Here is a 26,026-nt window from a genome sequence, read left to right as displayed (position 1 = left end):
AATTTTAAAAAATAATTGACTATGCAGCCAGGTCAACGTGAGAAACTTAAGATATTGGCTTCTGCAGCTAACTCAGACCTCTGAAATCTTCGTTTTCCTGTTTGTTCATAATCTGGAAAAGAAAAACAAGTTTTCCTGCTTTTTCCGGTCCCAAACAATTTCTCAATTTGGAATGAATTAGTCTAAAGGAAGAAAATATTCTTTCTACACCAGCAGAAGAAGCTACTGTTCTTTAAAGTGAGATTATCACTTCAACAGTCTCTGAATCCAAGTGCTAAAGAGACTTCCACCAGTTCACTTGTATGACTGTCTTTAAAACATCATCACCAAACATGTATTTCTTGAATGGTTCTTATTCCCAAACTGGATCTCTTTTATGGCCTGCTATCATTATAGGTTTTCCCTTCTAGTGAGAGTATGGTATGGGAGATCTCAAATCATATGAAGGCTACACTCAGGAAGACCTCAAGACTTGTGGAATATGCTGCTCAAACAGTTTCACTTTTGTTTCTACTGCCTGTCCCTCCCTTCTCACATTTATCTCCAGACTTCTCCTTGCCCAGATCTATTCTGCCCCCAATCTTCTATTAATTGAACTTTTTGAAACTTTTCACTTTTAGAGAGACGTAAGGGATTGACTCTCTGTACACAAATTTGCAGAGACACAATAGGGTTGAGGTCTGTTATTTCTCACCTCCATATATTTATTTCAAAACATTTTTTCTGTTAACAAGCATGTTATCTTTGGAGAGACAAATCCATAGTTTGAGAACTGCAAAATTAAGCATCTCTCTTGGTATCTTCTAGATCGAGCACTGAGTCCCACTGGGTAGATACAAAGAGTAAACTAAATAATCTATACAAAAGCCCTTGGGGACCCATAAAATTGGGTCCCTAATCCATGAACTCATTTACAAAACTTTTCTTAAACATTACATGAATATATTGTCTATAGAATTAATAATCCCTATTTCATGATGAGATATCTTTGCGCTATAATTTATCTTAATTAAAACTATTTTAGATGGATTTTTTGATAAAATGCTTTTTGAGGGGAAAAACCTAATTTAAATAAAAAAAATCATTGACTTTTATCCATCTCTGTTTCATAATAAGTTTAGGAGCTATAAATATGATTGCAGTGGAACTAAGCTCCAAGAATCCTCATCCAATTCATCCCTCAGCCCAAGTACTTACTAGCAATAAGTTTAAAAATGTGAAAGGTGCAGGGTACATTATGGAAGCACACTTCAGGCTGTCACAGCTGTTTTGTATTAGTGCTCTGCATCCAAATTCAGTCCCTCCAGACCCTTAGGCTTTGGCTACACTGGACAGTTGCAGCGCTGGTAGCGGCTTTACAGCGCTGCAACTTACTCCCCGTCCACACTGGCAAGGCACACACGGTGCTGTATCTCCCTGGCTTCCTGGCCTTAACAATGCAGAGCTCCCACCCAGTAATCTGGGAAAACTTAACGCCACCCCCTCGGTGTCTCTAAGAGGCAATACTTCCCCACCTCTGAGCACTGAGTCTGTGTATACCAAAGAGAACTTTAATTTAAAGGGAAAGGGAATCTGGCATTAGTTTGGGAAAACACCACAACCACATTCAAAAGCGTACACCGCAGGTTGTACTCCACATGGATGAGAAGAATAAAGAGAACAGCGCTGGTGCTGCAGTGCCAGTGTAAACAGTGATTAATCTTACTATGCTGTAACTGACCTCCGGAATTTTCCCATAATGCTTTTAACTAAAGAATTCTCTTTGTTTTGTTATGATGCCTCTCTTTGTTTTGTTGTGAACTCGGGGTTGCAGCAGCTGCTTATCTAAAAAACAAACACAGCAATTGTTTGCTCGAGCAGAGGCAGGCAGGGAATGTCCACAGCTAGTGTTTGCTTGAGGAGAGAAACAGGATGGGGGCAGGCAGTCCGTTGGAGCAGCTGCTTATCTGGTCTGAAAGCTATTTGCATTTAAGAGTGAATGAGAGAGGGGTGGGGGAAGTGATCGGAATTTGCAAGGCAGGGAGCTGACAGTGTCGGCTCCAAAAATCCACTCACTCTCCCCCACGCTTCCTGTCACACTCCACCCCACCTCCCTCTTTTGAAAAGCATGTTGCAGCCACTTGAACGCTGGGATAGCTGCCCATAATGCACCACTCCAACACCGCTGCAAATGTGGCCACACTGCAGCGCTGGTAGCTGTCAGTGTGGCCACACTGCAATGCTTTCCCTACACAGCTGTACGAAGACAGCTTTAACTCCCAGCCCTGTACAGCTCCAAAGTGTAGCCAAACCCTTAGAGAGAAGAGAATATTGTCGAGTGATGCCAACTAAAAGCAGATTGGTAAATTCTAGAGGAAATCCAGCACTATCCCATCTGGCTGAATACTTGCAATATTAGGGTTACCATATTTGAACTTTCAAAAGAGAGGACACTCCATAGGGGGGTAGCCCCGCTGCCTATCCACTCCCTCCCACTTCCCACCCGACTGCCTCCCACAGAACCCCCAATCCATCCAAGCCCACCTGTTCCTTGTCCCCTGATCGCCCCCTCTGGGACCTCTGTCCCTAATCGCACTTCGGGACCCCATCCCCTATCTAAGCCTACCTTCTCCTTGTCCCTGACTGCCCCTCCTGAGACCCCCCCACCTTAACTGCCTCCCCAGGAACAACCCCGCTACTGCCCCGCGATAAACCAAGCCCCCCTACACACCCTCCCCTAACAGCCCCCCCCCAACGCCAACCATCCTCACCCCTGCTCCCGTGTCCCGATGCCCCGGGACCCTCCTGCCCTTCTCCAACCCTCAGCCCTCTTATCAGCCACTCAGAACAGCAGTCGGCTCCGCATGGAGCCGACCATCTGTGCGCTCCCCTGTGGCATGCACGCCCTTCTCCCCTCTCCTCCCCAGAGCACTGCCAGCAGTGCTGAGGTTGTGGGGGAAGCGGAGGGCTCTGGCTGCTGGAGGCCCAGCTGCGAGTGACTCAATCCGCCACTCATTCTGTCAGCCATACGCGCTCTGCATTGGAGGAAATCCCGACTTTTTTACATTTTTACAAAGTCCTCCCGGACGTGCTATTAACCCAAAATCAGACATGTCCGGATAATCCAGACGTATGGTAACCATATGCAATATGGAAAATTTGAATGATATGGGAAGTTCTAGAATGCTACAGCTACAAGGACAGAAGTGTATTCCGCCATTAAAAAAAAAAAAAAAAAAAAAAAAGTTAGCAAAAATTATTTCCTTCAACAATTAAAAAAAGAACAGAAAAAGTTACCAAAGCTCATCATCTACATTAAACATTTTGCAAATCATGGCTTTAGAAGTCAATCAGGAATGCATTGTGCTGCTTTGATTATGTCTGTATCAAGACAAAGTTAGGTAAAGGACTAAACACAGAGGAAACTAAAAACGATTTCGAGGAAATTAACATTTAAACAAAATAGTGTTAACGCAGGATACTGCACAGAAGAAAAAAAGAAGTCCTGACCATGTCAAAAACATTGAGACAAATCTCTTCAGGTTTGCTGCTGCTTACTAAGACCATGCAATAATGAAAGTATAACACAAGGTTACTGTTTACACTTTACCAGATACACAGGAAACCAATTTAAGTGTGCTTCTAACAGAAGAACCAAATGCCAATTCTCCTGCTATACAGACCACACAAACTGTTTACTGCTTTCTGTAGCACTGCTACATTTTCCGTGCTTTGCTTCACAAGTTTATAAAGATGTCACATTTCAGAAAAGCGTTTTTTCAGTGCAATTCACAAACAGTTCACTTAACTAATAAACAATGCAGCTCATTCAAAATGCAGTTGATTATGTTTTTATATTAAAACTGTGGAACTGAGGAATCCCTCAGAATGAATGGCTTGCATTATTTTTACGGTCAACTCACATCTTTTTCTGAGTAAACTTGGCAATTATTTAAGTTTTATTCTTTGAAAGGAACGCAATCCTAGCAGGTACTTTCCTTTTTGTTGTTTTTAAATTTAACCCTCCCCCCCACAACTGTTTTAGAAAGCTGCATTCTCTGTAAATCTGCCCCAGAAGTTTACAAGTAAGTTTTCACACATATTTTAATCCTTTTCCATTGTGCAACATCTGATCTCATCCAGACAACTGTAAGATAGGTCTATTAAAACTTAGAAGTAAAATTCAGCAAGTCCTTGTTTTGCTTACTTGTTCATCTGCCACATCAAATGGAAACATGTATCTTGGAATAGCTGCAAATGCTGCAGAACCAGTACAGGGAGCACCAGATTTCATCTTTTTGTACAGCCTACATAAATACTATTTTTAAACAATAATTGTTATAGTCTAAGACTATTGGAGGCCAAGTGGCAGTTGGTTTCCTTTGCTGTACTCTAGGGCATCATCATCCTCATGTAATTTAGACTTAGCAACTGATCACTTGTTTATACCTCACATTCTGATCCCATATGAAATTTTAAAAAATGTAAATTCAAAGTGTTCAAGAATACCATCCTTCTAGAGACAACTGAGACTATACTATTTCACCAAACCAAAAAATAACTCTCAAAACTTGCTTTCGCCAAGTCTTTGGTATTAGGATATACACGGCTATAATTGTTGTTTTGCACAGATAACCAACTTTTGAGAAGGCAGCATCAGATGGTTATTGAAAATTTCATTTTTTTTTTTTAATTGTTTCTATGTTATACTTCCAAAGACCTGACAGGGATCTGAACGGGACCTTAAAACATGACAGTCTCTGTTAGCAAGAGTTAGGCTAGCCGTAACCCTACTGACACGAAATTTGTAGAAGAGAGGATTGTGTGAGGCGAGTGGGAAAGAACTGTGAGAGAAGTTGTTGCGACCTTGTGTCGATAATGAGGAACGTAGACTGGTATCTAAATAGAAGTGAGAAAAATAAGATATCATGATGGCCTATGTATAAACAAAATGCAGCTATTGCTTATTATTGTATGTAACAAAAAGTATAAATGCTTGCTTAATTGTTTACCAGTGGAGAGACCTGCCTGGGACCGGGGCAACCCTGTGTCCTAGGGCACTCCCTCTCTCTATACAATTGTACAGAGAAATAAAGTATCTGACTCTGCTGCACCCAATCAAAACATGAGAACTAAGTTCTTCTCCGACAAGTGGTAAAATGGACAACTTGAAATCTAAACAATTTCAAAAGAGTTAAGTACTGGCAAGTCACATCATACATGCATTTAACTTATACAAATTCAACAAATGCGCTTGGCAAAAAAAAAAAAGACAAATACAACAAGATACACCTCTACCTTGATATAACGTGACCTGATATAACACAAATTTGGATATAATATGGTAAAGCAGCGCTCAAGGAGGCTGGGCTGCGCACTCCGCTGGACCAAAGCAAGTTTGATATAACTCTGTTTCACATATAATGCGGTAAGATTTTTTTGGCTCCCAAGGACAGCGTTATATCGAGGTAGAGGTATACCTGTAAATAGTGCGGGCAATTCCACCCAATGAGAGAATGCCCCAGAGCGAGCATGAGATGGGAGATGTGAATCTGCTGTTCCCTCAGTCGATCTCAATTCCCACGTGCTTCTCATAGTGTGAGCATCTTGCCGCGCTGAGTGTGATTCTAGTGTTTAAAGATACGTATTTTTCGTACAACATGGCCCCTAAACGCAAGCCAACTACTTCATCTGGTGCTCAACCGAAGAAACAGCAAACTGTTCCAATGCAGGAGGAAAAACTGGCTGTGCTGGACTTATTAAGAGACGGTATGTTGGTCTCCAATGTGGAGCGTAAATACGACTGCAACGAATCTAACATCCGTGCCATGAAGATTCGAGAGAGAGAAATTCGTCAAGCCGTAGCATCAAGTGCTCCAATAACTGCTAAGGTGACAAGACAGGTGCGTGACAAGACTTTATTGAAGACTGAAAAGGCATTAAATTTATGGCTGGAAGACATGAATCATAAAACGTGTGCCTATCAATGGCAACACGTTGTGAGAAAAAGCTCTTAGTCTCTACGCGCTGTTCAAACCTCCTGTCGAAGAGGGACAGCCTTCTGATAAGAAGGACTTCAAAGCCAGCCAAGGTTGGCTTAACAGTTTTAGAAACCGCTTCAACCTCAAAAACATGCAGACTACTGGTGAAGCTGCATTTGCCAATGAAGAGGCAGCAAAAGCCTACTCCGAACAATTAAAGAAAATCATAGAAGAAAATGGCTCTCTTCTGGAACAAGTTTTTAATGCTGACGAGACTGGGCTCTTCTGGAAAAAAAATGCCCAACCGCACTTACATTTCAAAATCAGAATGACAAGCCCCTGACTTCAAAGCAGCTAAAGACCGTGTGACTGTGTTGTTTTGTGACAATGTGGCCGGGCATTTAATAAAGCTGAACTTGCTCTACAGGGCTGCAAATCCCCGTGCCCTAAAAGGCAAGAAAAAAAAATCTCCTGCCTGTGTTTTGGCAATCAAATGAAAAGGCTAGGGTGATGGCAGCATTATTTCTGGATTGGTTCCACAAGTGTTTCATTCCGGAGGTCAAGCGGTAACCTGAAGAGAAAGGACTTAACTTTAAAGTGTTGCTGATTGTAGACAATGCTCCTGGCCACCCTGTGGCACTCTGGTTTGCACATAACGATGTTGAAGTCGTCTTTCTCCCCCCCAATATCACCTCCATCCTCTCGACCAAGGCGTGATTTGATGTTTCAAGGCCATGTATACGATGCTTATGTTCTCACATATACTTAGCACTATGGATGCTGATCCCAATCTTAATGTGATGGAGTGTTGGAAGTCCTTCAACATTGCTGATTGCATCACTTATATTAAACAGGCAATGGATGCATTCAAGCCTGAAACAGTCAATGCATGGTGGCGAAACCTATGGAAAGAACGTGTAAATGGTTTTAAGGGTTTCCTGACCATTGACAAAGAAGTGAAAGCCATTGTTCAGGTGGCCAGGCAAATGGGTGGCGATGGCTTTGTCAACACCCTTGAGGAAGAAATTAAAGAATTAACTGAGAGCCACAGAGAAAGATTGACTAACAAAGAGTTAGAGGAACTGATAAAAATCGTCTACAGAAGACAAAGATGACGACAACGAACAGGAAGAGCCAGCAAGTTCATAAATTTGCTGAAGTGTTCCAAGCAGCGAAACACTTGAATGATTTAATTTCTGACTACGATCCCTCTATGGAACGGAGCCTCAAGATCACACATAGTATTATGGACGATTTGAGACCGTATCAAGAAATGTTTGAGCAGCTCAAGAGGCAACAGCGACAGTTGCTGATCACCATGTTTTTCAAGGAAAAACAGCCAGCAGCAGATGAGCCTATGCAATCAACTTCTCAAGCTGAGCCAGAGCCAACCACTTTAGTCTACGACTTGCTCTCCATCACCCAAGCTCTCTGTCACCTCTGTTTCCTGGATTGACTTCAAGCCCTGATGACCCCCTGTAATTACCCCCTGTAATTAAAAATACAGTATTGTACAATTATATTTTGCATATGTACTCTATTACTGTATACATTATGCATATTACTGTACAGGGTTGTATACACAAAACTATGTATAATATACTGTACTTTATGAGTGATTTAAGGGATTTTCAAGGGTAATTTTGACTATACGCGATTTTCGCCTTACACACCGACTTTCTAACCTAACCCCCACGTAAGATGCAACTCCACTGTAGTTCCAGTTGCTGCTTCTACCACCAGTACCTCTGCCAATTTTTGTAATTTTCCAATCATTTTTACAAAAATGTCTCTCTCAAATTATTTCATAAAAGACCCACACACACAAAAGGAAACTGATTACACACAAGATATACTGACCATACTGAAAATACTGCCAAATGCATAATTTAAAAAATAATTTTGATAATTGTTCAATTATAGTAATCTTAAGCATCACAATTAAGAGAAACACGCAAAAAAATTCGAGCAAGTGTGATTTTTAGACTGATGATTTAACTTTAATGGTAAGACTTTTTGTACACAAGGTTTGTCCCACCTCAAAATTTGACTAACCTTCCAGAGACTGCGTTTGCATTTAATAAGCTGATGGTATAGCAGCACAATTGTCAGACAAAGAACCAAAATAATATATTTCTTTTTAGACATAACTGAATGATTGACATCTGCAGTTATAGTTAAGGCAGCACAAGATTTCCATTCTACTCTGCTTTTGATCACTCCAATCTCTCTGATATTCACCTTTTCAGACTTAGTCTCTGCCTACAAGATTTTTTTTTTTGGGTGAGGGGGAGGAGAGCTTAAAGGGAAAATGATACTAGACAATTTTGAACATAAGTACAGGTTGAATTTTTACATAGTCGCTTTTCAGAGAAATGCTGGGCTCACACATCTTTGAAAGAAGAGTGTGAAATATGGGTTAAAATGCTGTGAATACTTATTAATAATACGTAGTGAATCTATCCCACAACAGTAGTCAGATTTTGCAGGACCATACCCTACTTATTATTGTATGCCAAATTTTTATTTAATTCATTTGCACAACAACTATTAAAAATTTGTCTGTTCTTTGTTTCATTCTATTAACACCATTTGCCTTGGGCTCCCTGATTTACTCAATTATGTGGGTTTTACTTTGTTTTAACACCACATATGGTGAGTGGTTCTAAGCGAGCTCTTACACTTATGGTATGTCTACACTACGGGATTATTCCGATTTTACAGAAACTGATTTTGTAAAACAGGATTGTATAAAGTCGAGTGCATACGGCCACACTAAGCACATTAATTTGGTGGCGTTCGTCCATGTAACGAGGCTAGCATCGATTTCTGGAGTACTGCACTGTGGGCAGCTATCCCGTAGCTATCCCATAGTTCTTGCAGTCTCCCTCGCCCATTGGAATTCTGGGTTGAGATCCCAATGCATGATGGTGCAAAAACTGTGTTGCGTGTGATTCTGGGTAAATGTCGTCACTCAATCCCTTCCTCCGTGAAAGCAACGGCAGACAATCATTTTGCACCTTTTTTCCCTGGATTGCCCTGGCAGATGCCATAGCATAGCAACCATGAGCCTGTTTCTGCCTTTTCATTGTCACCATAGTGTACTGGATGCTGCTGACAGAGGCGGTACTGCAGTGCTACACAGCATTCATTTGCCTTTGCAAGGTAGCAGAGATGGTACCATCTCTTATTGCAACCATCGGACATTGTAATTGGTGATGAGATGAACGGTTATCAATCATTTTGTACCAATTGCACTGTCATGGGTGCTCCCGGCTGGCCTCGCTGAGGTCAGCCGGGGCACATGGACAATAAAATGAGAATGACCTCCCCGGGTCATTCCCTTCTTTAATGTTTTGTCTAAAAATAGAGTCAGTCCTGCTAGATAGGGGCAAGTCTACTCAGAAACCAGAGAGCACGCCGCTCAGGTCAGAGCCCAGAGATACCCGCACAATGATGAGGTACATGCCATTCTAGGGGATGCCCTGCAACAACTCACCTGTTGCTTCCTCTATCCCACACATCCTCCTGGCTACCTGGCAGTGTCCCCCCATTTGTGTGATGAGTAATAAAGAATGCAGGAAAAGAAACACTGACTTTTTGTGAGATAAAGAGGGGGAGGCAGCCTCCAGCTCCCTATGATAGTCCACGGCAGGACATTAAAGGGGGCGGGGGGAAGAGGAGCGGCAGCCTCCTGCTGCTATGATAGTCAGGCAGTACAGAATCTTTCTTTAGACATGAAAGGGAGGGGCTGATAGAGCTCAGCTCCAGTCTATGATGAAGACGGTTACCCAGCGTTCTGTACATCTGCGGGGATGACCGGAGTCATTCTCCATTTTTACCGCAGGCGTCCCCCAGCCGACCTCACCTGAGGCCAGCCAGGTAGCACTCACGGATGATGACGGTTTTCCAACCATTTTGTACCGTCTGCCATCAGGAAAGGAAGGGGACGGGATGGCCTGCTGTTCAGCGCCACAGCACCGCATCTACCAGCAGCATGCAGTAGACATATCGGTGACACTGAAAGATGGCAAGAAACAATTTTTTTTCTCGCTTTTTTTTTCATGGGGGGGAGGGGCATAAATTGACAGAGATACCCTGAACACCCTGGACAATGGTTTTTGACCCTTCAGCATTGGGAGAGCCAGGTAAGCCCAAGAATCAATGCTTTTCGGAAGACTGGGGGTACTGTAGGAGTGGAAGTCCTCAGTCACCATCACCTCCCCTCCCTCCATGACGACCATTTGCATTCTTTGGCTTTCCGTTAACGCTTGTCATGCAAGCACTGTGCTGAGTCCCTGTGTGGCTCATTTCTCATCATAGCCTGGAGATTTTTCACATGCTTTGGCATTGTGTCTTCTTCTTAACGGAGGCTCTGATAGAACGAATTTGTCTCCCCATAACAGTTATCAGATCATATCCTTCTCAACAGTCTATGTGGACGCTCTTTTTGGGATTTCGGACTGACATAACCACCCGGTCTGAATCAAGCCCACGCTGGGCAAACAGGAAATGAAATTCAAAAATTCGTGGGGCTTTTCCTGTCTACCTGGCCAGTGCATCCAAGTTCAGATCGCTTTCCAGAGCGGTCACAATGGTGCACTGTGGGATACCACCCGGAGGCCAATACCGTCGATTTGCGGCCACACTAACCCTAATCCGACATGGCAATACCGATTTCAGCGCTACTCTTCTCGTCGGGGAGGAGTACAGAAACCTGTTTAAAGACCCCTTTATATCAATATAAAGGGCTCGTTGTTTGGACGGGTGCAGGGTTAAATTGGTTTACTGCTGCTAAATTCGGTTTAAAAGCGTAGTGTAGATCAGGCCTTAAAGTGTATGCAGTCAATATACTAAATCGTCTCAAGAGTTTAAATTTAACTATTTCCATGAAAGTCCCTCGCACACATTACTGTTAGCGCAGAATTCTAGGAATAATCCTCAACACCCCTGTTCTGAGAGTAGTTGAGAATTAGTAGCACAGCCTGACTGCCCACCAACACCCCAACATGAGAACTTCCTCTATGGAAGGACTGACAGATGGCTGTAGGTGACTATTCTGGGGAATATACAACCTAGCTACTTACGTACAAAGCTGTGCGTTCTACTGGTGCTAAGGCAAAAATTTACTTTCTTCTACAGTGTGCCAGGATTTGGAACAAGGGTTCCGGAGCACTGAGAAACAATCAGACCACTTTAGCAGCCTTTGGGCTGGAACAGCACATATGCATGTAATTCCATGCTAGCAGCAGGAAGAGCCTAGCACAGAAACTTTATTCAGACACATGTATACTTTACTTTAGGCTGAAAGAGCAGAATGAAATTAGATTAGTAGCATCTTTTTAAAAACAAAAATTACTTACTTGCTCTTATAGCATCATAAGCTCCCAACAATATTAGACTGCAAGAAGTCTTACACTAAAATACCTTTATTCATTTTAATTTCTTCTTTTATCACCCAGGATGAGAACTGAGCATGTTACTTGTTTCTTCCAGAAACAAAATTTAATGACAAGTTGAACATGTGAGCATTGCTTGCAAATGCTGACATTTTTTTTTTTAATTAATGCTAATGTTAAAATTACATAATACACAGTGTGACAAAGTTCCTCCTCTACCTTGGTGGGTCCCGGGCTTATTGGCGGATTTGCTTGCCTCAGAGATCTTCCCCTCTGGTGGAACCCACAGTCCGGGTCAACTCCTCCTGTGTCTGATCAGGAGTTGGGAGGTTTGGGGGAAACCCCGGCCCGTCCTCTACTCCAGGTTACAGCCCAGGGCCCTGTGGATTGCAGCTGTCTATAGTGCCTCCTGTAACAGCTACAACTCCCTGAGCTACTTCCCCATGGCCTCTTCCAAACACTTTCTTTATCCTCACCATAGGACCTTCCTCCTGGTGTCTGATCACACTTGTATTCCTCAGTCCTCCAGCAGCACACCCTCTCACTTTCAGGTCCTTGCGCTTCTTGCTCCCAACTCTTCCCATGCACTTCCTCTCCTCTGGTTTCCCTGGCTCCCCCTGGCCTGACTGGAGTGAGCCCTTTTATAGCATCAGAGAGACCTAATTAGAGTCAGGTGCTTAACAGCCTCACCTGACTCTTAGAAGGTTAATTGGAGTCAGGTGTTCTCATCAGCCTGGAGCAGCCCCTGCTCTGGTCACTCAGGGAACAGAAAACTGCTTCTCCAGTGGCCAGTAGATCTCCCTTCTACAACTCTGTTGTTCCCAACTGGTCTGGTTCTATCACAACAGGTTAAGGAAACAGTGTCTGTACATCTGGGTGCAGTGCTTAGATTAGTATAAAATCTGGTTTAAAAATCAGAAAAAAATATAGTATATAATCTGCAGTAACCCAAATTTAGGTCAATACATTTAACGACAGAGTTTAGATATTAGACTCCAAATATTCAGGTATATCACTCATGAAAAGTTATATAGAGTTGGTTGTAGAAAGCAAATATAGAAATCAGTGTAGATTGTCCCTCAGAAATTGAGCATTTAGCATAAGTTGTCCTTTAGTAGATATAATCCATCAGAGTAGTATTTCAGTTACTGTCCGATATCGCCTCTCATGACTCATAGAATCACAGGACTGGAAGAGACCTGAAAACTTACCATTATCTCAGTCTTCTCTTCTCCAGACTAAACAAACCCAATTTTTTCAATCTTCCTTCAAAGGTCATGTTTCCTAAACTTTTAATCATTTCTGTTGCTCTTCTCTGGACTTTCTCCAATTTGTCCACATCCTTCCTGAAACGTGGTGCCCAGAACCGGACACAATACTTTAGTTGAGGCCTAATCAGCATGGAGTAGAGCGGAAGAATTACTTCTCATGTCTTGCTTACAAAACTTCTGTTAAATACATCCCAGAATGATGTTCGCTTTTTTTTGCAACAGAGTTACACTGTTGACTCATATTTGGCTCATGGTCCACTATGGCTCCCAGATCCCTTTCCACAGCATCCCTTCCAAGGCAGTCATTTCCCATTTTGTATGTGTGCAGCTTTCCTTCCTAAATGGAGTACTTTGCATTTGTCCTTATTGAATTTCATCCTATTTACTTCAGACCATTTTTCCAGTTTGTCCAGATCATTTCAAATTTTAATTCTATCCTCCAAACCACTTACAGCCCCTCCCATCTTGGTATCGTCCGCAAACTTTGTAACTATGCTCTCTATGCCATTATCTAAATCACTGATGAAGATCTTGAACAAAACCAAACCCAGAACTGACTTCTGTGGGACCCCATTTGTTATGCCCTTCCAGCATGACTGTGACCCACTGATAACTACTCTCTGGGAACCATTTTCCAGTCAGTTTTGCACCCACTTTATAGTAGCTCCATCTAGGATGCATTTCCCTAGTTTGTTTATGAGACAGTCATGTGAGACAGTATCAAAAGCTTTACTAAAAAGTCAAGATATAAATATGAAAGCATATCCCAGAAAGCCTAGCTTTCCAAACAAATCTTGAGGATGAACAGAAATACCTTAAAGCTAATATAAGTCTATTGAAAGTAGAAGCCAGGCAAGAATAAGCATATCAAGTTAACTGTCAAACAAAGTAAAATTCTTCTTTATTTTCATAAATAAAAATAGGACACTGTCTGATAACACAGGCCTAAAAATAAATTTGTTAGCATTTTATAGGATCTAATATGAAACAGAAACATTATTAGAATAGATTATTTTAATTTAAACTGTCTCTCGTAGAGCTGTACCATTGTCCCAGTGGATTAGGAAAGAGTGAAACTGACTAGTCATTGTCATTGTTCAAAATTAGTGCTATGTAAATGGTAAATAGCATAAATAAGGACAAGTTAGTTAGAAATAAAATGGTAATAATCCAATGTTGTTATTTTTGCTATGTAATTTTTAATGCTGTTGCAATACAGCTCATCCACGAGGCAATACATCAGTAACAGTTGATCAACCTGTGGAGCAGCAGCTCACAAAACTCCCTACAGATCTGAGTCACGCTATACTAGAAATCCTTTTGATTAAGGTCTCAAGCCGGTAAACTGCAGCAAAGGGGGAGAAAGCTACTGAATCAGTATTAATCATCCAAGGACAAAGTTGTATTTGCACAGTTAATAAATTGTTTAAAAGTTACTAATATCTGAAGCGTAAATAATTCTATATTCTTCACAAAAACCTTCTGCATAATAGAACTCTATAATGCTAATAAATATTTCAAGACATTCAGATGGGATTCCAGACAAAGACTAGAAAGGCAACGGCCATATTGCACTTAAACACTGGCTCAGAATTAAGCACTGTTTAAAAGTGACTTTACTTTAAACTCAGGAAGCTAGCTCATTTTTTTCACAACAGAATGCATCTGGGCCACAGAGAAACTTCCTGAATTAACCTTGAGAAGGTTCAACATCTAGTCAACGCTGTAATTCAGAAATTCAAGAGATGACTACTCTAGCTATCAAGAACTGGAGAGTGGACAGAAACAACAGAGAGCATTAAAAACATTATGTTCAATAAGGAAGTCCTTGTTATGGAACACAAAGCAACCAGTCTTAAGGCGAGTGGAAACAGCAAGCGGAAAAAGGCTGTGACCTTCTGAACCCAGTCCAACTAGGTCAGAGGTCAGTCAGGATAAGTACATTGAACATGCCTCTGCCATGCAAGGAGAGGGCAAAGCAGACTTTCAATGGGATTAATGAATAATGATGAATTATGAAGTTAGAAGCAATTACTGAATAAATAAGACTTTCTGCTAAGAAAGGTGAACCAGGTTCTTGTGGTAACAGAATCCCTTTATCCACCATCTAACTTCACTGTGTTACTAGCAGAATCCCAGTTTGTAAGTGGATGCAAAGTGCAAAAAAAAGAGTTGTGGGTTATTTTAATAATCCCTTTTCCCCAACCTCACTCTGTGTCCCCCAGCTCTCCTCAGAGCCACTCTTCTCAGCTACCAGAGCACAGCGCTCCAGATAAATAGCAAAGTAATGGCATGCCCCTTTCCAAAACAACCTTGCAAACCCTAAAGTGTTGCAGTTATAAACGCATCGGTTCTGGAGAACGTTTTATTAAATAATGGAGGCAAGCACGGACTGCAAAGGTGAAACTCTTTTCCCCTGCCAACCCCCTGCCTGAGAAACATGTGCAGGATGCTGCAGAGCTTTGAGGCAAGGAAAGCAGCACTGCTCGGGCTTCTCCCTTATGGTGGGGCTAAACGGGGCAGGCTCGGTGCCCCTTGCCCAGCCAAGGTCTCACCTGCTGGTCGCACTCCGGGCAGGACTTGGTGGCCATCTTCACTTTCTTGGCCCTACTCGAGGACATGCTCCTGGCTGCTGCTGGGGGGAGAGCGGTCGCCCCGCCCCCGATGGAACACGGGGCAGGCCGGCGCGGCGCGCGCCACACACCTCACGCGGCCGCCCAGGCAAGTACACTCTCGTCCGCGCGACCTTAGGACCCAGCTCGCGCCCGCGCCCCCTGCCGCGAACTGTCGGCCCCAAGCGCTCCCGCGTCACTCTCCTCCCTGCCGTCACCAAGCCCCACCCCCCTACAACTGCAGCTGCAGGGCGGGATTTAACGAGACACCGCCCGGCCAAGGGATTGGCCTAGGCCCGGCCGATTGTCTCAGGCAAGCGAGCTCATTGGGAGAGGACATAGCGGCGCGCGACTCTCGCTGAGGGAAAGCTAAGCTGGGGGTAGCGAGCGGGCGAAAGGGGGTACGGACCTGGCTCGGGGCAGTGCGTTCAGATCCAGCCCAGTCCCGGGCCCCAGTGGACAGGGTGCTGGAGCCTGGCCGCCGCTTCTGTGCAGGGGAGAAGGGTAGACGCTTAGCCGCCCCTCCAGTTCTCTCAGCGCCCGCGGCTCCCGGCCGCTGCCCCCGGCTAACTGCCGCCCAACTAGAGGACCCCGGGGGGCTGGGAGGCCGTGAGGTGTAACCCACACACGGAACAGAACCTAGACAGATGCCTTATGGCTTCTGGCCGGTGGCCCCAAAGTCACTGGGCCGCTACATGCTCACCATAAAGCCAGCGGGAGAGGCCAGTGCGCTGGGGCTGGGGGTTGTAGGCAAAGAGGAGAAATTCAGTGCTGACAAATAGCTGAGCCTGTAACCAGGGAGAACAAAGAAAGCGCGTACTTGCAACAGCGAGTTTAATCTTATCTCACTAGTACTGTTGTGAAATTCCCTTTTTATGTAGCCCGGCCAGCTCCTGTAGTTGCTTCAGGGAAGGTGTGGAAGTGGGAGTGGGAAAAGTGGGTCTCCAAAAAGGTTGTTTTCTGAAGTGGTTGAAACTAGGAAAACATTTAGAAAATCACTGCGCTGTTCGTTTTTATAAAGCTCTCGGCTCTAAGGGTTATCTCCCCCTGATCCTTCAATCTCGATCTTACAAGTAACGTTATTCAAGGATGATCACTTTAGGCATCTTTCTTTCACAGTCGACTGTCCCATAACTATTTAGTAGCAATCATAAAATGAGGGAAATTAAAAGACAAGCTTACTCTTATTTCCAGTATTTTAAAGTATGGGCTAAGTATGAATAACAAGAACTGGGGTAATAAAACAGGAGTGGAATTACATACTGTATACATCTTACTGAATTAAATTATCTTTTATATACAACCAAAACATTTTTTAAGATTTTAAAACAGACTATACAAGTCCTTTACATCAAGAAATCCAGAGCAAGAAAACTCTGGGGGTGAGAAGTGAATTTTTATTTTACTCTGTTCTGTTTTACTTTGATGTTTATTTTTGGGTGCCTAGTGCTTCAACCTCTGTCATGCACATACATGCTATTATACACTTGCGAATTCAAAATAGTTTATTTGAATCCATTTTGGAATTTTTTCTTATTGTGCCTGGTATCTGTAGCAAACAAAATCAGTAAATTTGTGATTATTTTTTTTTACTATGATTGTCTGGTAGATTGTTTTTATTATATTAGTATTCTTGAGGGGGGAAATATAGGGAATAAGTGTTTATATACCATAATGTAAATGTATTGCTGACTAAATTTCTTTTTGAATAAGCTTTCTAAAACAATTTGACAACATAATTTAAATGTTTATGTCATGTTTGAAAACTAGGCCAAGAAATAGCTCTTAATCTGAAACATGAATTGTAAAGGGCATTTTTTCCCCTAAAAACAGTGTTTATAGATGAGCTCAACCTCAGGAGAGAAAAAAGAGAGCGATAGTGACAATACTGACAACCTTAACTACAGCCTTGGATGACTTCTCTATATATTGTAAAGGGTATAACGAAAAAAAGAGGAGGGAAAGTCTCTATGGAAAATTCACTTTGAAGATTATTGTTTAAGACAGACTGAAGTAGAGCTGCCAACAGTATTATAGAGCTGTACTGGGACTGCAATGCTTCCACATGAGTGGCAATCCATGTAAGGCTGGCTCTGCACACAATGCAACACAGAACATTTGGAGTTACGAGTTACATCTCTTATTTTGGCTTTAATTCACTTTGCGTTGTCTAGATATTGAAAAAAATCTTAGGATAAAGGTGATCTTACTAGGAATCTTATCTGTGCTTTTCCTTCAGGCACAGAAACATAGGGGCACATTGGAGGATACACTTTTTAAAAGCTGATCTTTTATTGTTAATGCTAGTTTATTGCTCACTTAAAATAATACACTGATGAGCTGGCTTGATGCAGTCCTTTAGTTCCTGGTGGAAAGGAATCAATACAGGGAGTGAGGTATTTAATCATTTACCAGGACAGAACAGGTTGTTTTTTCCACTGACTAGATTAAAAAGACACTGTTCGTTCTTCATTTCTGCTAAGTGACAGACTTAAGATGGTTGTGCTTACTTTTTAAGGCAGACTGTGAAAATTTACTATATGTCCTATGAAAAGCTACACAGAATACAAGGCATATAATACTGACTCTCATAAGCAGTTTATTACTGGGTAACCTTCTCCTGTTTATTCTGAGGGAGTCCACATACTGATTCGTTAGTACAAAGAAGACATAACATGAAATACAAACTATGGCTCAGGAAATAGAGAGCTATCCCCACCCTTAGCAATTATTTGAAACACAGGCCCAGATAGCCACCTCCTGTAACAAAGTCCACAGGAGGAGTCTGGAAAATATCTGTGGAGATCCTCTTGGAGAGATTCTCTCTCCTCCCACTCACACATATACTATTGGGGGAAGAAATTGCCCACCCTTGGAGAGGGAAAGCTGCTGTCCTGCCCCCAAACAGAGTGCTTCCATGTCCACTTTTGACCCAGCATGCCAGTCCCTGCTTCTCGAATGCATGACTCCTGTGGAGCCACACTGCCAAGGACTGAGCACAAATGCTCTGTCTGAGGGCTCTTAAGAAAAGATAATATAGCCTCAGGGTGGCCATGTGGGGCTGGAGACAGGGGGATGACTTCTATGACTCTTGACTTGTTACCAGCCTGCCCAGCGCCTCACCTCATCCCACTCCTTTGCTCTCCAGCTCTTCCCTCAATACAGTCCCTAAACCATGGAGAACCTTTTATATTATCTAGAGAAGAGACGCACATGGTGCCATGGAGGCAACTGAGCCCCTCTTCCACACAGGGGAAGGGAGAGAGTCCCATGGAGCCAGTAATCTCTTTTCATGTATCTTCACTGCTTAAAAGGGGTCTATCATAATCTGCAAGCAGTCTTAAAGTAGTGAAGTCAATGTCAAGCTGGTTATGTGAGTGGTATGATACATGACATGACAGTGACAAACTGATGAATCTATTCATATTTTGTAAGATGTATGGTATAAGGTAAAATCACATAAGAAAATTATAAAATTCTAAATGTTAACATACCCAGGACCAGAATTGACTGATTTCTAGGATTAAAACATGCTCTCAGAAAAACAGAGATTAGGATGTGCCATAGCTATTCTAGGTCACACTGAACAAGTTTTGATTCTACATATAAAAACAGAATAGACAGAATTTTTATGCTGATGCTGAAAATCTAGGTGATAAACTCTTACATTATACCCAAAATATCCAGTTCAGATTCAGGCAGGCTGTCAGGTCAATTGAAATCTCCCCATTGTTGCTGTCAGTCCTTTAGGGATTAGTAATACTAATTTCACCTCCTACTTTGTACATGGTTGCTGGTGTAACAGAGACCCCTATCAGAGATTTTCTATTCTTTCCTATTGCTTCTAGTTTTACTCAGTCTTTCGTCCTCGTGCCCTATCCATTTATTATCCTTGCTTGTAAGTTGTTTTAGACAGATGCCATGGCTTTGCCACCTCTTCCCTTTCCTGTATTGCTGAATACATTTACCCATCCATATTAACTAACTATCAAGTCTTGGTTTTGATTATTCCCAGGTTTCAGCTCTATTAGATCATACTCTTCCATGTTTGCTAGCATCTGTCTGCTGTGCTTCATGTACTGATATAAAGTTCCTGAATTGCCTACCCATTCCTTATTATTCCTGTCCTTGAATGTACGTTGAAGCACAGATTCTCAAAGGTATTTATGCACCTAGAAGTTAGGTGCCTAAATGTCTTTGTGGATCTGGGCCCAGGTCTCTGAGATTAACTGTTCTCACAATGTATTCACATTCAGCCTGTACATGTCATTACTAGCGTAGGCCTTTCTCCATACTTGCATGAAAGGAAAGTCATGTTTATGTTTTCTGTAAACTGGGATTGTAGTCAGACACAAATCCATGCTATGCAGACAAGAAATTTCAGAATTTTGTTTCTGAATCAAGATTAAATTCAATGAGCCAGGACTCTTATGCTGCTTCTGTTACAAGAGAGAAGATTGATTTATTTATATGAATAGCACTCATACATAGCAGAAACTGTTTTGTCTTACAAGATTTCAGAGTCTTTAACAAAAACAGTAGTGTCTTGCCTTGCATGAAACATTATCTAGTGGAGAATAAAAGTAATAAATCAATATAAATCTATGAAAATATAATTTCTATTAGAACAAAGCATTGATGAATTATAAACAGGATGCTGATAATGTTCAGTTTAATTCAACTATACTGTTACCAACAAAACAAAAAATGTTTCCCTTACTCCACATAAAGCTGCTGGTATTCATTCTTTAAGCAATTATTCATTACTGAGACCTTCTGAATAATGCATGTAGTTTTCAAATATTTTCATTACTTTCTGGCTTTCTTCCCTCTTTATGAGTGTGTCCCTTAATACATTCAACTGTTTCACATTCAAAGGGAGGTACATATGTTTAATACATGATCTAGCAGATTCTGTCTATGGAGAAGACAACTCTAAACTCTGAAAGTCAAATACTAGCACTATTTCAGACAGCAGCCCTGGGCCCAGTCCAGCATCTAGAAAGACACTAAGCACATCCTTGGAGGTACTCTGAACTCTTAGTCTTCAATAGGAATTAATGGCACTCAGCATATCAGTGGAAATGCTAAACACCTTGATGGACTGAGACCCATATGAAATGTGCGTCACAATAACTTGATATAGAAAGCGAAAAAGTGATGACACTATTTCCATCTCATTTCAAATGTCATATGAAAAGTCTTTTCTTGTCCTTGCCTGTTCTTCTTTGTGTCTCTCTTTTATTATGTCATATAATCTGAACACAATAGTGTTTTGGAACTAAGAGTTTTTCCTTCCTTTGATTTATTGGAATGCTTTTATATAGAAATTTACTAAAAGAAGCCTCTGTTACACTACAGAATCTCCAAGTGTAAAAGTACTAAGAACAACACAAATCTAATAATTAAAAATTAAATTATCTAATCCACAGATTAGGAAAAAGAACCACAGTATATGTTTAAATAAAAAATGCCCCTTTTCCCTTCCCATCCCACCTCAACTTCATCCCTCCAGATGAAAGAATTATTTATTATGTGCAAGACACTCCAGCTGGAAACTGGCAGTTTCTCCCTCTCTCTGGGTGTTATCCCTGCCTGAGGGGAAATGATGGAGGCCTTACATTTCCAAGGTAACTTTCATAACACATGTATACAATAAGTTCAGTTTCACTTCCTCTCGGCAGCTTTAGTCAATCTAAAATAATTCTGTTCTTTAGTCCAGAGAGGGGCCTGTGGACCCCTGAGATGAAAGAGTTTTAGGTCACATCTACACTACAAACTTTGGTCAACACGAGTTAGGTTGGTGTACAGCCACTGAAGTTTATATATCACTCAGGTGTGTGCATACTCAGCTGCTTGTGTTGACAATGTGCATACTCACCAGGAGTACTTGACTTGCTGTACAGTCCTATGCATTATGGGTAGGTATCCTTGTGTGCTATGCACTGCCATCTGGCACAATGCCTTTTGGAACATTTTTGCAGTGTTTTGTGGGATAGGGATTTGCCCACGGATTTCTGGGAGCTAAAGTTCAAGTTCCCAGCATTCAATTTTTTCCATCCAATAAAACCCACATCCCATAATTTTAGCATCATTTAAAAAAAAACCTAGAAGAGCCCACAGAGCTCACTATTATTCTAATAAACACTGCAAATACAGGATGCATAATTCTATATTTGCAGATCTTCAGGCAACAACTAGGATCACGAGAAGGAACAAGAGGATTTTTGTAGGACAGTTTGTTGATGGATGTAATGGGAAAAAACCCTCCAGATTGGTGGTATTCACAGAGCAGCTGCAGTAGGTGGAGCAGTGCTTCTGAGCCCAAGAATCAAGCACTGACTGGTAAAATCACATAATCCAGGTCTGGGATGACGAGCAGTGGCTGCAGAACTTTTGGATGTAAAAGGTCACATTCATGGATCTGCCCCAAGTTTGTCCCAGCCCTCCATCACAGCAACACCAGAACTGACAGAGGAGAAGCAAGTGGTGGTCATACTCTGTACGCTTCCAGCACCAGATTGTTATTGGATAGTAAGAAATCATTTTGCAGTTTGAAAATCCACAGTGTGGGGCCTCTGATGGAGTGTCCATCCTACACAAGGCTTGCATAGGTAAAAGGAGCAAATAACCCTATGACAGGCTGCACTGGGAGAAGAGTCAGGGTTGATAAGTTCCAACTGACGATGAACCCAGCTGGAGAGGGACAAGTTGAGCTAGTATAAGACCAGGAACTAGAGGACAAGAAGCAACTCTGCAGTCATCCTCTAGAGAGGAGAAGGAAGAGGAAGAAGTCTAGGGGCCAGGGGCATGGGCTCTACCAATAATTGGCGGGGGCAGAGAGCTCCTCCAGAGGGGGGAGAGCGAGCTCCTTCAGCCCTGGGACTGCAGTGGTGGGCACAGAATGTGCCCCTCCAAAAGTGGTCACATTTTTATTCCATGCACACCCCTGCTAGGGGGAAAGTAAGCCCTGGGATCTCGTGTTGGACAGTTGGACTATACATTCTGCCAAGAGTCTGAAGAGAGTGAACCAGCCACAGGGAGCAGAGATAACTCTGATGGTAACCCAGAGTGGGGACTGGAGCTAGAGAAGAAAGAGAAAAAGCAGCCCAAGGAAACAGCAATGGAGTCTGGGATTGCATAGACTGTGGCTTCTAGTCACAGCCTGTTCCCTAGTCTAGAACCTGGCATAGAGGGTGGTCCTGGATTCCCCTACCAAGCCACTGGAGAAGTGGAATAATCTGGGCAGTGGAATGGAAGACAGCCTGAGACAGATCGTCCAGTGGGACTTTGATACTCCAGAAGGGGAAGACTACAGTGGCCTGACCATAGGGCCAAGCCACAAAGACAGAGGAATTGAATTCAGAGAGAGACAGGGTGAGCAACCAAAGGAGGAGGCATAGGCTGGTCCAGAGCTAATCCGCAGATGTGGCCACAGAGAGGTGCCACAGTGTTGAGTAGTAAACCCTGTGACAGGCCCTTGTTATTAAACTGTGTAGAACTATTAATGGTCTCCTGCAAGCAAGAGTGAGTTTCAGTAGTGTGCAAGAAATACCAATGGATTTGCACCAGTGGGGTTCCCAAATTGTGATGGGGCAATAAACAAAACACATATCCCTATTTTGGCACCAGCCCAAAATTGCTACATCAACAAAAAAGATATTTTTCCTGTGATTAAGCATATGCAAGTGGATCATTGGGGATACTCCAAAAATGCATAATGATTGCGCTTTTAAGAACACAGGGCCGTTCAGAAAGCTGCATGCAGGGACATTAATTCCCAAACAGTAGATTACCAGTGATGATAAGGAAATGCTAATAGTGATTCACAGCCTACCTCTTGCTCCCCTGGCTTATGAAGCCATATAGTGGCCATCTGAACAGTGCCAAGGAAAGATTCAACTTCCAGCTCAGTAGGAGCAGAATGACTGTGGAATGTGCTTCTGGTAGATTGAAGGGACACTGGTGGTATTTACTCACTAGCTTAGATCTCAGTGAGAAAAACATCCCAATGGCTAGAGCTGGATGTTGTGTACTGCATAATATATGTGATATAAAAGGTGAAAAGCTGCTGTCAGGGTGGAGGTACAAGGTGAAACAGCTGTTTGCTAAATATGAGCAGTCAGACACCTGGGCTAGTAGAAGAGCCCAACATGGAGCTATGTATTTGAGGTAGGCTTTAAAGGTTCATTTGCATTGTCTGCCACAGTAAAATTCTCTCTTGCTGGCTTGAGATAGTGTCTGTCTTGGATAATTTAAATAATGTATTTTGGGGTTTTTTGCTTGCTGGTGTCTGTTGTGTTGTGCCTGCTGCAAATGACAAATACTGCTAGGCCTGGGGCTTTGTTTGCTGCTATGAATTGTGTGGACCTTGCTGTAAGTTTATAAATATGGCTGGGTGTTTTCCTGCCACTGAATTCTGTGGTGCATGATGTGTGTTTATAAATACTGGGGGTGGGGGGCAGAGAGGGACAAAAGGCAAACTGACATTGTCAGCTAGGTGTCAACAAAATCAAATGGACTATCGCCTAGTTAAGCAGCTATTCTTTGGCAGAAAGAAAGGTGTGAGTAAGAAATTTACATCTTCTCAGACAGATTTGCTGTCACCTGAACCCCAGCTGGAGATGATTCTCAACAAGGAGGAAAAGATATAAAAATGAAGAAAGGAGGCCCTAAATTTCCTCTCTCTCCTCATTTCTACTCAGGACATCAACAAACATTTGAAAGACTAAGGAAGGCTCATTGAACTGGGGGAGTAGTCCGGGCTGAAAGAATTCTGCCAGACTGCTCTAAGCATATGGTGAAAGAAACTTTTTGCTTTAAATTCACTTAGCTTAAGTTCGATATTAGTTTGTGTTTTACCTTTTGTTTCTTTGTAACCAGTTCTGACATTTATGCTCCATTATTTCTAATCTCTTAAAGTCTATCTTTCTGTACAATACTGCATTTACAATGGTGTCAGTGGCAGCATGGCACCTAGCCCACTCTACTTGAGGCTTCAGGCTCCACCAGCTCTTCTCTGCCCCCATGACATACATAAATGTTAAACTATTCATATACCATTATTATAAGCATGTGATTTGAACTATACAGCTATTCATAGTAATTTGGTGGAGGTCAATCATTTCAGAGTATGTGCTAGATGTAGCTGGCCATTCTGCACATCAAGGCTTTTCTTTGGAATTGAGTGTCCAGTTTCATACAGTCATTTATGTGTCGCTGCTGTTTGATCTTTCCATCTCAGTACCAGTTTAAAAGCTGTTATTCTTTAGCTTCTTGTAACTGCAAGAAAACCAAATTCTCTCTCTTACCACTATAGTGAGGACATGGAAGTTTTACATTGATTCCCTTATTCCCTTTGCTAAACACCACTTGCTCCCCTATGTGCTCTATCATGGAAACTTGTGTTCATATGATTTTCCCAGAGTACACAGACCGCTGGTTGGTCATGCCATCTGATCACATGTTGAGCAGTTTGCAAAAAGCAGTCACAATTATACATCATGAGCTTGTAATGAATGTACGCCATGGGTAGTTTAGTTCTGTATGACAAAGAGCTTTTTATGGAGAACCAGCTACATAAAGATATTTTGCCCTGCTGTAGGGGATCACAAAACATTTTACAAATATTTATTAACTGAACATCACAATAATCTTTGTTGGGGAGATGACCATTAGCCTCATCTTACAGATGCATACACTGAGTCTGAGTGACTTGACCAAGATCACAAAGCAAGTCAGTGTTTACTTTTGGGGTGAACACCTGACTCAATTAATGTCAATGGAGTTTTGTCATTAACATCAGCAGGGCCAGGATTTCAACCATATTATCTGATAGACACCACCACCTTCCCTCAGAGAAAAGATTTATAGTTAAAAGTACATTAAGACGGATGTACTATAGGTAGACTAGGGTGACCAGATGTCCTGATTTTATAGGGACAGTCCTGATTTTTGGGTCTTTTTCTTATATAAGCTCCTATAACCCCCTACCCCTGTCCTGATTTTTCATACTTGCTGTCTGGTCACCCTAAGGTACACTAAAGTATATTTATAACCATAATTATAAAACCATCACTTTTTTACCTGTACTATAAAAAAAGTATATAATTACACCTAAAAGAATTTTAAGATCTTTTCATTATTCCTTTCATTTTTTATCATTTACTTTTTGCATTTCTCAGCTTTGAGAATAAAATGAAGCTATTCATTTTCATATCCTCTACATTTAATTACAATTCATTTTCAATTTAATGTTAACAAGCTCTATTACAATGCTATAGTACATGTGTTATAAACACAGAGGATAATATTTATTCTTAAAAGCATCTACTGGCATTTTAAACAATTTAAACATTTCTATTTGTTTGAGAAAAGCTTATTTTAAATCACTTTTATTTTTGTGAAGCAAATTTGACCTTAGTGTCCTTCTAATTCAATTTGACACCTTTTATTTTAGACTGTTATATTGATCCAGCAGCAAACTATTAATACTTTGATCTTTTTTATTAGTAGTCAAAAGCAGGCTTCAGTAAGTGTTCATTTTTGGATATGTTAGTGAGTCATTGCTTTAAAGGAATGTTGTCAAAGTTGACAGGCCTCAAATGTGATCTCTCCCCTTTCAAACAATAAAAAAGTAGCATTATCATAGTCTTAAAATCCATTCTCCAGTATGGAAGAGGTCATCAGCCTATACAAGACAGGCTGCAAATATCTTAAAAAATGAATGTTTATTTGAGCTGCAACCAAACAAATCCTTCTTCCCAGGAACCTGAATTCCTAAC

General features: G+C 41.8%; 2 protein-coding genes across 3 annotated transcripts in view; both read right to left on the bottom strand.

The window, feature by feature from the left end:
* The window catches only part of C19H16orf87 (chromosome 19 C16orf87 homolog), a 50,387-nt gene extending 34,960 nt beyond the window's left edge, over window positions 1-15,427 (bottom strand). For both annotated transcript variants that reach the window (XM_032778095.2, XM_032778096.2), the window contains exon 1: window positions 15,186-15,427. In XM_032778095.2, the coding sequence (XP_032633986.1) occupies window positions 15,186-15,251 (66 nt within the window). In that variant the 5' untranslated portion in view covers window positions 15,252-15,427. The remainder of the gene's footprint in view (window positions 1-15,185) is intronic.
* The window catches only part of VPS35 (VPS35 retromer complex component), a 252,384-nt gene that overhangs the window by 178,307 nt on the left and 48,051 nt on the right, over window positions 1-26,026 (bottom strand). The window lies entirely within an intron of this gene.

The sequence above is a fragment of the Chelonoidis abingdonii genome, chromosome 19 (assembly GCF_003597395.2).
Source record: "Chelonoidis abingdonii isolate Lonesome George chromosome 19, CheloAbing_2.0, whole genome shotgun sequence".
NCBI classification, from domain to species: domain Eukaryota; kingdom Metazoa; phylum Chordata; order Testudines; family Testudinidae; genus Chelonoidis; species Chelonoidis abingdonii.
This window is presented reverse-complemented; position numbering and strand designations above follow the sequence as displayed.